This window comes from Peromyscus maniculatus, chromosome 23, assembly GCF_049852395.1.
Source record: "Peromyscus maniculatus bairdii isolate BWxNUB_F1_BW_parent chromosome 23, HU_Pman_BW_mat_3.1, whole genome shotgun sequence".
NCBI classification, from domain to species: Eukaryota; Metazoa; Chordata; class Mammalia; order Rodentia; family Cricetidae; genus Peromyscus; species Peromyscus maniculatus.
This window is the reverse complement of record NC_134874.1, coordinates 13,420,728-13,434,590: the sequence shown is the minus strand read 5'-3', so window position 1 is coordinate 13,434,590 and position 13,863 is coordinate 13,420,728. Positions and strand designations below refer to the sequence as shown.

At 45.3% G+C, this 13,863-nt stretch overlaps 1 protein-coding gene across 19 annotated transcripts in view; it reads right to left on the bottom strand.

Moving 5' to 3' along the window:
* Positions 1–13,863, bottom strand: part of Atxn2 (ataxin 2) — a 97,219-nt gene that overhangs the window by 19,323 nt on the left and 64,033 nt on the right. For 11 of the 19 annotated variants that reach the window (XM_076561034.1, XM_076561036.1, XM_076561042.1 and 8 more), the window contains 8 exons: positions 11,391–11,573; positions 9,853–10,050; positions 9,437–9,544; positions 9,073–9,143; positions 5,820–6,124; positions 4,106–4,169; positions 2,823–2,975; positions 2,415–2,481 (listed from right to left, as the gene is read on the bottom strand). In XM_076561034.1, coding sequence (XP_076417149.1) covers positions 2,415–2,481; positions 2,823–2,975; positions 4,106–4,169; positions 5,820–6,124; positions 9,073–9,143; positions 9,437–9,544; positions 9,853–10,050; positions 11,391–11,573 — 1,149 coding nt within the window. The remainder of the gene's footprint in view (positions 1–2,414; positions 2,482–2,822; positions 2,976–4,105; positions 4,170–5,819; positions 6,125–9,072; positions 9,144–9,436; positions 9,545–9,852; positions 10,051–11,390; positions 11,574–13,863) is intronic. The other 8 variants (XM_076561025.1, XM_076561029.1, XM_076561027.1 and 5 more) reach the window with 1 other exon arrangement.

The window sequence follows — 13,863 nt, the reverse complement described above, 5'->3', positions numbered from 1 at the left end:
GGTGGTGGTGGTGGTGGTGGTGGTGTGGTAGTGGTTCTGCATCTGTGTATCAAGTATCTGAGGTTAAGGCCTCACACGGCCCAGGTCCACAGAGGATGACTCTACCTAACAATGGACAAGAATTCCTATGCACTCAGAAGCTTCTACTTCACACAGCACCGGTGGATCCTGGGAACTGACTCTTACTTTCCACTAGAATTGGGGGCCATGCTGCAAACTCCTGCACAGAAACTACACACAGGCTCAGAGCAGTTGCACCTCTGCTAAGCACATCTCTCCTCACATGCTTCAGATACACACTGAACCTGGAGAGCTACGAGTAGACGAAGTGATGGGAAGGACCAATCAATCCACAGCCAACTACAACAGTGGATTGCTTGCTTACAGTGGGAGGGGAAGGAGGTGGTGGGCAGCTGGGTGTCAGTACCGTGTGTGGGGCCCGACACTGACGTGGAATATCTAGTTCCTCCCTAAGGAAAGCACTGACTCTGCCAGTCACCAGTGACCAGAGAACAGGCAACCTATGTGGGGACACTACAGAGCAGTTTCTGCATACCCCTCAAATAAAAGCAGCAAGAAAGGGAGGGCAGGGCTAGAGACATAAGAACACGCAGGAACCCGATGATGCTGTGACCCACTTCCCCAACAAGGCAGCTGTAGGAGGACACGCTTGACTCCACTGGCACCAGCCGGATTACATGTGGTTACAGGGAACTATTTACAAGATTAAAAATCAACAAATACATAAATTAAGGGAGACAAGGGGGTGCCCTGGCTGTTTAAGGAAACTGCACAAGCGTCAGCGTGCTAACACCCGAGTGATGGGGTGCTACGATGATGGCATTTACTTTTAATCCTCAGCAACGAATGACAAAATCGTGTTGTCACTCAAAGGAACTGAATGTCCCTAAATGACTTCCAACTCCATGACAACTCCTGTTCATCTCTGTCCTCTACTGTTTAGAGAGGAACCTGACCTGGCTTTCCCAGGCTGTTCTGAGAGATCCTCCTGCCTCAGCTCTGTGAGTGCCACATATTCATCACAATTCCACAAACAAAATAATCCATGAACAGTAATAAACCACAAACAAAATAATCTCTTCAAGAATTTCAATTTAGACTTCAGGTTGAAATTGTCAAAATTTATTTCTTTTGAAAGAAAATACCAAATAGGCTTATCAGTTCAGAGCATCTGATGCTCTTATAGAGGATCAGGGTTCAGTTTCCAGCATGCACTAGGCAGCTTACAACTGTCTGTGGTAACAGTCTAGGGTTCCACTGCCCTCTCCTGACTTCCATGCACCCATACAGTACAAGTACAAACATACAGGCAAAATATTCACATATATAATGTGTGTGTGTGTGTGTGTGTGTGTGTGTGTGTGTGTGTGTGTGTGTGTTGCCTGCATATATGTCTGTATACTCTGTGTATACCTGGTATGCAAGGAGGCCAGAAGAGGGCATTGAGACTGAAGTTAAGTTTGTGAGGCAACATGTCGGTGCTGAATATCAAACCTGGGTTCCCTGCAAGAGCAACAAGCACTCTTAACCAATGATCCAACTCACCAGGCCTCAAAATACATCTTTAAAAAGAAGGCCAGGTGTTGTGGTGCATACCTTTAATCCTAGCACTAGGCAGACAGGTGGATTTGTATGTGTTCCAGGAAAGCCTGGTCTACATAGCAAGTTCCAGGCTAGCCAAGGCTACATAGTGAGAGAGTGAGAGTGAGAGTGAGAGTGAAAGAGAGAGAGAGAGAGAGAGAGAGAGACAGACAGACAGACAGACAGACAGACAGACAGACAGACAGACAGACAAAAGACAGACAGACTCTCCTTTCAAGGGAAGAGGGGCAGAAGGGAAAAAGAGACATGGGGGGGGGGTTGGCAAGATAGTTCATTGGTTAAAGGTAATGTGGTCCAGCCTGATGACCCAAGTTTGATACACAAAATCCACAAGGTGGAACTCCTACAGGGTTCTCTTAACCTCCATGCCCGTGTGCACATGCACACACACAAGAATATTTTTCACACGATTACTATCCAATTCTCACTCATCAAGAGTCACCCGAATGCTCACACTGGCCATCAGAAGCGAACACACACCCTATGAGTTTCAGGCAGAAAATCTCCAGGCCTCAAAATACATCAGGCAGAAACTCATTGAAGCCAACTATTTGCTGGGCCGTGGTGGCGCACGCCTTTAATCTCAGCACTCGGGAGGCAGAGACAGGCAGATCTCTGTGAGTTCGAGGCCAGCCTGGTCTGCAGGACAAATAGAGCTGTTACACAGAGAAACTCTGTCTTGAAAAACCAAAAAAACAAACAAACAACATAAGCCAACTATTCTTTGCACACTGGTGCTTAATTCATGCAGCATGCAGACCACAAGCAAACACAGGCAGGGTTATTCTCACCTTTACCTGCTCTATATGTCTTGGCTTGGTTCACCGGCATGGGCGTCATAGGTATTGGGTATAAAGGCTTAAAGGGATTGAAAACGTATCATTAGATTCATATGATAACAATTCATGTTCTATCAATGTCTTCTGATGTGATCTGGCGTGGGTTTTCCTGACTCCTTATGAGTTATCAAAAATTAAAATAATACAACTAAAAGGAACAATTCTGGACTATAGTAAACGCAAGTCATTTTTCTGTAAACTACTCCTGGGACTCTGATCCGCGTGCGAATAATACACTAAATCCCTACCCTCTGCCCGCTCTGTAGCCCGCTCTGCCATCAGGTGTCCACTCAGTGCAAACCCAGGAGACTCATGCGAACAAACGAAGGTGGCCCAGCCCTTCCAACCCGTGGGACTTACCTGCACGCCTGGGCTCACTGGGACCGGATACATCATATTTGGTGCAAAACAAACAGGCTGGGTGTACACTGGAGCTGGCTGCTGGTGCCCAACCATTGACGGGCTCGGCTGCGCCTGCGGCCGAGGTGATGTTGGGGTGGTAGAAGGCTTTGGCTACAAAACCAGAGATCAGATTCAGCCAGGCCACCTTGAGAGTGACTGACAGTGAACGCAAGCTTTAGGCCACAGTGAGTGTGACTGACGGTGAGTGCAAGCTTTAGAGCAGTTCCCCAGCTTTCTACTGATTGTTTTCTTCTTCTCTCTCTCCCCCTCTCTCTCTCCCTCTCTCTCTCTCTCTCTCTGGGTTTTTTGAGACAGGATTTCTCTGTAGCTTTGGAGCCTGGTTTGTTTCTAACTAGCACTTTTTATCCAAAAGACAAAACAACAACAACAGAAGTAACCCAGAGTCTAGCATGTAAGAAGCTGACTCAATATCCAGGGGGTAGGAAATGGAAAACTCAGGCAGCAGACATTGTTCGGTGGTAGAGGACTGGAGGACTGGTATAAACAGACTTGGGACATTCCCCAGAACTACCACTATCCCTACCTCTCTCCCTATCTAAGTGTGTGTGCATACAACTCTATTTTAGTGTTTTGAGACAGGTTTCTCTGTGTAGTCCTGGCTGTTCTCTAGATCAAGGGGGCCTTGAACTCAGAGATCCACCTGCCTCCTCTTCCTCCCAAATGCTGGCACTAAAGGTGTGGGCCACATGGCCCACTATATATAAATTTAAAAATCTCACACACACACACACACACACACACACACACACACACACACACACACACACACAAAACGATTTGTTAGAAAGCTAAAATATTTATCATGAAAAAATATAGAAAGCTGTAGTAATTTTTTCAGAAACTAGAAAAGGTCTATCCCTTCTTTATTCCTTTTCATTTCTGTGTTTCAGACAGGGTCTCACTGTGTGGCCCACACTAGCCAAACTCCCGCTCCTTCAGCCCCAGCCTCCTGTTTGCTGGGATTCCAGGCATGCTCTGCCACACCTCCCTGAGGGAAGGAGTGGAACGACCGGTATCTGAGCCCAGCAGCCTCACTCATCAGCACCCTGCATTCTGAGCTCTTCTTCACGGCCACTGTTCTAACGGCTGCACAGCCCGCACTGCCAAGCCACAAGGAAAAACAATCTGTCTTGTTATTCCACGGCTGTGCTTAGTTAGGACAGAAGCACAGGAGAAAAATCATGACTGATCACAATGAATTCTCTTCAGAACTGACTTACCTGAGAAAAAGAACGCGGGTTGAACTCCTTTGCATTGGGATTCAAGGTTGACTTCCTAACTTGCCTAAATGAGGAAAGAGAAGAAAAATGGCCAGTGAAACCTGCATGGAACTCAGGTTTTCTTCAAGTCTGCCACACTGGTCAGGTTTCCCAGGATGACTGACACAGTTAAGATAAAGGACTCTCCTGCAGCACTGTCCGTCTGTCTCCCTTACTGATGCACATCTGCTGCTAGTCTGACAGACGCCAGTGGTACAAGAACAAACCGAAGCCAACTAATCCCACCCTCATGGCAGTCAAGGAGTAGTATAACTGAAATGGCAGGAACCCCATAGAAAACACCCTAAAACAACAACAACAACAAAACCACGAATCTAATGGGGCTGTGAGACAGAGGCTGCCCTTCCACAGGCCTGAGGTCCAATTCATCCACTCCAGTTCTAGAACATCTGACACCTCTTCCGGCCTCCGAAGGTACCGAGTGCATGTGTGTTCAGATGGACATGCAGGCAACACACACACACATAAATAAATCTACTGTAAGAAAACCCCAATGCTTTCTGTATGAATTCACAGTATTTCTCACTGGTGTTTTTAAAAAGATAGGGCTTTTCAGTGCAGCCCAGCGTTGGCCTTAATCTTGGGATCAACTGCCTCAGCTTCCCCACTGATGTGCTAACAAAACCTGGGCCACCGTGTGTAAAACATGCGGTAACTTTTAACAGTGTCAAGCTGGGTGGTGGTGGCGCATGCCTTTAATCCCAGCACTTGGGAGGCAGAGGCAGGTGGATCTCTGAGTTTGAGGCCAGCCTGGTCTACAGTTCAAGATAGCCAGGGCTACACAGAGAAACCCTGTCTCCAAAAAAAGAAGAAGAAAAAAAAAAAAAAAAAAACCCGAAAAAATAAAATAACAACCCCCCCCCCAAAAAAAAGCACCAACAGTCAGGATTTTCTAATCACATGACTTGGGAAAGGCCATTGTTCTAATAATTATTTTTAATTGCATGTCAAGAAAAACTGTCAGGGCTGGAGCGATGGTTCCAGTTCAAATCCTGAATTTAATTCCCAGGAACCACGTGGTGGCTCACAACTATCTATAATAGGATCTGATGCCCTCTGCTGGAGCTCATGCAGAGAGCTCATACATAAAATATAAATACATTTTTTAAAAAAAGAAAAAAGAATAAACAGTCTCTCAACAACCTGCCATCTAAAAGTTCAAATACAATTAGGTTGTTTGCTATCCAGAACACAAAAGCCCACTAGTCTATTTATTAAATTGCTTCAATATGCCAGATGCACAGAATTAAGATTTATAAAGATGTGCATACTAACTGAACATTTCTGACAGAAAATGTCTTGCAGCATGGGCACCAGTACTGTGTACACCCTTTCTCACCTGGGGCAGCAAACAGTCCCTGCAGACAGCAGGGTCAGAACACAACTAGAGCCCCAGGATAGGCCTTTGAACTTTAACACTGACTTCTATGTCTCTACAGAAGTGGCTTTTCTTACCCCCCTTGTTGGGTGCAAATCAGAATGGGAAGAATGTTAAGATTTCAATGACCGCATTCAGCGAGGATTTATTAAACCTGCTCTTATTAGCTACTTCGAAAGCCCTGTGAGCATGCAGACAACTCCAAGTGGGAAGGAGGAAATCCTTTAAAGCAAGTTTTACTTGGATAGAGGATGTTCTAACCCCCAGATGACTCACTCAGCAGCGTCTTTTTTCTCTTCTCGGTCATCCTTCTCTTGTTTGCAGGCTGGACTGGAAGTCTGCACCCCCTGGGACGTGACCTCGGGCCCCCTCTTGTGCTCTGTGTTACTAAGCACAGAAGGGGAGATGCTAGGGCTGTTGGTCTTGCTGCTGCCACTGGGACAGGTGCTGCTGCTGCTGTCAACAAAGGCATCCTTAGCATTTGCTTCCATTTTGTCTTTGATCAAATCTCGTGACTTTTCTCCCTCTCTACTTTTGCTTAGAAGTTGATCCATAGATTCGGATGTAGAACTTGGCTGTAACTAAATAAAAGAAATAAGTTCCCGTGAGTATAAGCAAAGTAGTATCTGAAGATAATGAAATACTTTGAATAAGGCTTTTTGTTCATATTTCCAGAATATGGCCTTTTTTTCTGAGACCAGGTCTCTCTACATAGCCCTAGTTGTTCTGGAACTCACTCTGTAGACCAGGCTGGCCTCATGAGATCTGCCTTCCTCTGCCTCCCAAGTGCTGGAAGTAAAGGCCACCAAGCCTGGTTTATCCCAGCACTCAGGAAGCAGAGGCAGGTTTGTGAATTCTAGGCCAGCTTGGTCTATATAGTGAGTTCCAGGACAGCAGGACTATGTAGAGAGACCATGGCCCACCTCTCCACAATTATTAGCTGAATACGGTGGCTCATGCCTACAATTTCAGACCTTGGGAGGCAGAGGCAGAACAGCTGGGAGTTCCAGCCATTCTGGGCTATATAAAGAGATTCTGTCTGAGGGGCAAGAGAAAAAAGTTAAATCTTTACTACAGGCTTCCAAAACGAGCAACTGTATGGCTGACACCAGACGACACGGGAAGGCAGAAACCCAAAGGGAGGCCAAAAGAAGGGAAGCCTCAGGAGAATAACCATAACCTAAACAAAAACTAACTTTAAAAGCCCAACAGTGTTCCAGTCTGTAGTGGCACACACCTTTAATCCCAGCACTTGGGAGGCAGAGGCAGGCGGATCTGAGTTCAAGGCCAACCTAGTCTACAAAAGTGAGTTCCAGGACAGCCAGGACTGTTACACAGAGAAACCCTGTCTAAAATAAAAAAAAAACCAATCAATCAATCAGTCAATAAATAAAAAATTAAAGTAAGATAACCAGCACTCAGCTATACTACAGAATGAAGACTGCTCTTAAAAGAAAGAATGGCAGTCAACACACCAATCCGAACGTCACAGGGTGGCTGATGACCTATCTACTGATCAGTCAGGACCGCAGACAGCCCAGCCTGTCCTTCACTGGCCATGGGACTGCCCCGTCTCCTGATGCCCACGGTGCAGAGTGACAGAACTGGCTTCAAAGCACCACAGTGACAGGAGGGCCAGGACAGAAGCCCCAGGGAATCAGGACAGAGGAAGCACGGAATGGACACCATACACTCAATTTTACATTTAGTAATGTGTTTTGTTTTTTTTTAAAGATTTATTTATTATGTATACAGTGTTCTGTCTGCATGTGTGCCTGCAGGCCAGCTCTCATTACAGATGGTTGTGAGCCACCCTGTGGGTGCTGAGAACTGAACACAAGACCTCTGGAAGAGCAGCCAGTGCTCCTAACCTCTGAGCCATCTCTCCAGCCCCTAGTAACGTGATTTTTAAGAAACATTAAAGTTTCTTAGACACACACACGCACACACAAAAAGTATGATCAACTCCTTGTGACTGACTCTTAATGTTACTACTACCTGGAATTTAATGATTAAGTATTAAAAAATTATTAAGGAAAAATTTAAATTAATTTTTAAAAGTCAAGCAATAAAGAAATTAATGATATGATCTCAAATAAGTAACTCAATGCTACACCTAAAGTTCTCAGAAAACCAACAACCAACCAAGCCCAAATCAAGGCTAGAAAAAAAAAAATGAAGATCTGGACAGGGAAAGGATTTATCACTAAGGGAGGGTCAAAGAGAGCTGTAAACTAATACTGCAGTGGCTAGAAGTCATCTAATACATAAAGAATAGCCTGCGCATGCGTGTGTGTGTGTGTGTGTGTGTGTGTGTGTGTGTGTGTGTGTGTAGAGAGAGAGAGAGAGAGAGAGAGAGAGAGAGAGAGAGAGAGAAAGAGACAGAGAGAGAGACAGAGAGACAGGGGCGGGGTGCACAGGTGATGTGTAGAGGTCAGAGGACAACCCATGTTAGTCTCCTGTTCATTGCTGCATACATACATACTATGTATCCATCTTTACATAGTTATCTGTGTGTGGCTTTTCAAGACAGGGTTCCTCTGCGTAGCCCTGGCTGTCCTGGATCTGCTTGTCTCTGTTGAGATTGAGGTGTGCGCACTACATCTGGCAAGAACAGCCTTTCAAAAAGGTATCACCTGCAATCAACACCACACGGGCAAACCACAGACACTGGAAGGAACGGAGAGTCTAGTACCAAACTTCCACATCTGCAAGCAACTTTCCACAAGAGTCGGAGTAACACAGTCCATCTTCCACACGTGAGAAGGAAGAGGCCCACAGGGAAAGACAGTGTGCCCCTCACTTAGCAAGGTGAGCTGTGCAGACGCGACCTCCCCTCGGAGTCTTAGGAGAACAGCAGTGTTCCTCCAGGACCGTGGATTTACACAGTGATTGGCAAGACCAGACACCAACGTCACAAGCCAAGTGGCAACTGGTATCAGGAAAAAAGAACTAGATGTCATTAAATAAAGCTGTCTGCTTCGAGGAACGGAAAGTGAAAAGACAACCCACAAAATGGGAGAAAGGAAACTAACAAACCCAGATCTTCTGAGGGACACAGAACAGAGGATGGAGCTCTGTGCCGCCCTGGATTCCAAAGCTAACCCCACAGAAGTGTCAGATAGACAGCAGCAGACTCAGGTCTGTGCTCCACGAGAGCAATGACACTAGGAGAGTAGGGCGGACTTAAGACTTCAGCATGGCTCATGACCATCACAACTCCAATTCCAGGCACCCTGTTGCCTCTTCTAGTCTCCAAGCACACTAGGCAAGCCCATGGCCCACATACATAAGGCAAACACTCATATGCCTCCAAAAACCAAAACAAAACCAAACAAACTAAAAAAAGTTTGACTTTCTGCAGGTTACTTAATAATGAATGTGTGTGTGTGTGTGTGTGTGTGTGTGTGTGTGTGTGTGTGTGTGTGTGTGTATTTTAAAAACGTATTTTTGTGAAATGGTCGTATAAAAAAAAAAAATCACTATTTTCTTTTATAAATTCTAAGCAATCAGTCGATAGGGAACTTACCCTAAAATCATTCTTAAACTTCTTTAAATCATCAATCTGTTTTCTATGTTCAGAAACAACCGGTGACATACCTGAAAAACCAAAACCTGTTAGATTCCAATTTACTTTTGACCTTAAACTGGAAATTCTTTTAATATGGGATATTAGAAACGAGAAGAGAGGCCAGGTGTGGTGGCACACGCCTTTAACCCCAAATAGGGCAAGAGGGATGAGAACAGACCCATCCCCTGAAGACTAGCATTTCTAATAGCTGTTGGGCTTGGTGCTGATTAGCATGTGCACTGCGCACAAACCAACTTTAGAAAGAGGGCAGGCAGTGTGGAGCACGAAATTAGATAGGCAAGGTTCTTCAACACACTCTGACCTTTGTTTTCAGCTTTTGAAAAGCCAGGTGATGTTTCACTTGCTTTAATATTTTCCTTATTCCCTGCAGGAGAGTTCTGCCTCTGATCTTGAAGCCTGGAATCTTTAGCTAGAAAACAAGTTAAAAAAGAAAGCGTCATCTGACAGACATTAGGAAAGTCACAGAGAGAACACCAAACCCTTCTGATTTTCATTTAAACACAAATTCTTCTGCCCGGCTAGTGATCACACCAAAACTCAGTAAGCATGTTCATACAACAGGACTGTCACACAGAGCAGGTCAGAACCTCTGATACCAGAGGTTAAATAATATACGCAGAAGAGTAGGCCTCACACAGGCCTCTTGTTTCCATGGAAACACCACTGTATATTCAGAATACAGCTCTTGGTCACACGGGAAAGACCTCCGGTTCATACCCTCAATGGACGGGGTCAGAGCTCTGTTGGACGCAGGGCTGGCAGGAGTGGGAGACGCAGCGGGGACAGCCATGGACACGGCCTCCGCAGGGATGACGCCAGCTTGGGGAGAAGCAAGCACAGCCCCACTGGGAGTGTTTCCAATACTGTTCTGCCTGGGAGACCTGGGCCTGTGCGTTTTTGGAGATAACCTTGGAACTAGGAGCAAGAAGATATTCATTAAACTCTTAGAAATATGACAGAAATTACCAATATCTAAGTACAGCTGTGGTTTTCCCTCCTAATTAAATGTATTAACTTTGAAGTATTTTGAACAAAACTCAAAACCAGAGTTCAATGGCAAGCCAAATTACACTGAAGGAAAACAAGACACCAAGGACCTCCATAGCAGTAAGTTACTTTTCAAGATGACAGAGATCCCTACTGCCCTGGTCTCCTTCCATCAACACAGGAAACAAAACCCCTTTGGTAGCTTGCTGCTTAGCCTATGTGCTGAAGGAAATTGAGACACAATTAGCCTAAAGGTGCAGCTAACACAGAATGAATGAATGAATGACTCCAAAATAACTGCGTAATGTTTCATAGTCCATTAAAAACCTATCTGCAGAGTTCAGGCTCAAGGGCTTAACGGAAATCGTTCGATTTGCATCACTTTAGTGACTTTCCTTTGTGAAATCACAAGCATCATAGAAGGAAACTGTTCAGTACTCTGACTTGTCCAATTAGTGTAGAGAAGAGCCCTGTACACGATTCTCAGTGTATCCCTAGCAACTGTCTCTCTTATTTCTTCTAGTGAGGTTGCTACCCTCAAACTCAGTTCCAGACCATCCAACTAATGCCAAAGGAGTAGAACACCTCAAGATTCTCCTCTTCTATTTTCATTTTAATCTTCAGTTAAGAAGGTCAAGGGACAGAGTATAAAGGAATTTACAGGGCAACTACTACAACTGCACACTATACAGGGTGTAGGAAAAACAAACCAAACCAAACCCAGACATGTATCAGTCCTGGGCTTTTCTTTAAGCTGGCAAAGGCCTGGTGGCTGATTGAGAACAGTAAGGAGGACAAGTAGAGTGGGCACAGGCCCTGGCTCTGCAGTCCTGGGAGGAAGCACTATGGCCTGACCTACACAACAGGGGAGCAGTCTGGGCCTAATTCTACATCTGCTCAAAGTAGGACCCTGATCGCTACAGCTGCTGACCGTCAGCATCTTCTCGGGCAACTCATATAGAAAAATGAACCTCCTGTTGTGTAGACTACTCCTTGAAGATCACCAGGTGAGTATCTGTTTATTCCACAAGCAGATGCCATGGAAACGCACAGTGGTAAGAAGCCTAAACATGTTTACAGATTGAATACAGAGTGATGGGACAGTCCTTCAACTAGTGTCCTGAGGATGTGTAACATTCATAACCAGCAACTCTCACTTAGGCCACCATAGCTAATGTGACTCTGTACCTCCTCTCAGATCTTGAGCTCGGCCTTTCTGGACATGGACCATAATGACAAAATCAGCACTGTCACAGGGTCATACCTACCCCCACTGACCACTGAGGACCACGTGCCCCCTGCAGGACTGGTCCTGGCCACTGGAGGAGCAGCTGCTTCACTTGGGGGGTTGTGGGATACAAACTCGAGGCCACTAGACATGGAGCCTCTCCCCGCGGAGACTCTGTGACTGCGAGGGTGCCGCTGTGCCTTTGGAGACATCCTTGGAGGGCCTGAGGGAGACACGATGGGCGGCGGTGAGTCCTGCACTGTCTGCCTCACTGGCTTCTTGCCACACACAGACACATACTCTGACTTCCCTAACAGACTCTCATTGGTTAAAAAATGAAATAAACACACTGCTGATTTTTGGCCACACTAACAGTTATCTTGCGGGATGTCAGTTATCTAAGTACATTTGATCGCCCCCTCTTAAGGCTTATTTCACTGTTCACTATCCTGTGTGTCTGTAGGAGGGTATGCGCACGTGGGCTCAGGTGCTGTACACCTGACAAGGGGGCTGGGAACTGAACTCAGGTCCTCGGAAGAGCAGAAGCTCTCTAATAGCTGACCCATCTTTCCAGCCTTATTTCCCTTTACTTTTAAAGCAAGGGAGAGATAAAGTTGATTGACGGTGATAAATCAAAGAACACGGTATAACACTGCATAACTTCAGTTTGTATGTAAGGATAAGTTATAATACAGTTTTAATAGGAATTACGGCTAAATGATAAGATATTCTTACTTTACCTTTCTACCCAATTTTACTACTTTCAAAATGAGACAAAAAATGTTTTTTTGCAGTGCTGGGGTCCCCATACTTGTTAGGACAGCATTCTATCTCTGAGGTATATTCTTTAGGGTGTGTGTGGGGGGAGTATTTTCAAGCAGAACTCAGTTCTCTTAGTCCTCTTTTACCACGGTCATCAGTTTTACAGATCGTGACTTAGGCAGTCCTCACACGTAAGGCCAGGAGGAGCAGCTCTGGCAGAAATGTGCACTGTGTCAACTGGTGACACTCTGTCACTGACTCTGCCAGCCATCAGGGATGGTTGTGTCTACAGCCGTCTGCTGGGTGGTACTAAGGCACTGAGTAAAAACCCAAGCCCAGAACTACCCTTCTCAGAGCCCTAAGTGTGGCTCCTAATACATGTTCTCTCTGTGTGTCCTCAGTGGGAACACAGTCAGAATGATCTCAGAAAACACTAATCAATGTCAGGACTTTCCTTTAATTTTTAAAATTTATTAATTACTATTTTATGTGTATGATGGGGGGCTTATATATGCCATGGCATGTAAGAGAAGTCAACTTTAGGGAGTCAGTTCTTTCTCTCCATCTTTCCATGGGCTCCAGAGACCAAACGTAGGTCCTGAGGCTTGCACAGCAAGGACTCTTAGCCAGAGTCAGCTCACTAGCCTACTGTGGAGGGCTTTCACCTGGAGTGCCAGCACCCTGGACCAATGCAGCAGTGCATTCTTTCGTGGGCACCAGGAGCAGCGCTCCCACCCGACTTCAATGCCATGTTCACGGTTCACCTGTGCTCACAGCTCCTAACTAAGGCATTCTCATGGAATAAACACCTTTACCCCATGGTCTGCAACAGAGTTCCAGGTTGCAGCTAAGGACCACTAGAAAAACAGGCATTACAATTTCAGTGAAATTTGAAATCTTCAGCCATGAAGCTCCCTTCTGCCTGGTGGAAAATTGAAAAGTAGCCAATATAGTTTACTCCCAAGCAGGTTCTTCAGGAAACTATTGGTCTTGATCAGCTACATTTTTCATGACTTTTACCAAGACAATCTGATTAGAGTATTAACAGAAATATTCTGAACAAAGGACATTGTCATTTAGAACAAAAGATGTTTTTAACTTACAAATTGCATTAAATCAGAATGCTACCTTTTGGGGGCAGGTGTGGGAATGGCTAGGACAAGGTCTCACCATATACTCCTGGCTGGCTTAGAACTCATTCAAAAGCCAAGCTGACCTTAACTTTTGGCAACCCTCTTGCCTACGTCCCGGGCACTGGGATTACAGGTGTGTGCCACCATTCAAAAGATATGACATGCAACAATGGTCAATTCAGCATCAAATACAATTTTGACAAGAGCAAATAAGACAAAAAAAAAAAAAAAGACCCTCAAATTTATACCTGTTTTTTAATTGATAAATTTTAGATAAATGCCTCCCCCCAAATTAAAATAACCTTTCACTATAGTGATAGTGCAAAACTAATTTAAAAATAATTATTCAATTAAATTTATAGTTCCTCAGGCACTCTAAGAACTACTGTTACCTGAGGGTGGACATACAAAGCCACTATAAGGGATGTCATGAATCACAAGGGACCCCAAAATAGCAGTCCTGCCCTTGGCCAACAGGAAGCTTCACTGGCACCATGGCCAGGGAGTTGGAATGTGGCAGGCCTCTATCCACCCACGCCCCGGAGCGGCAAGTGGTCACAGCCCCGATTCATCACTGTTACTGTGTTGGGCCTGTGACCTTCCTAGGCTCCAAAGGAG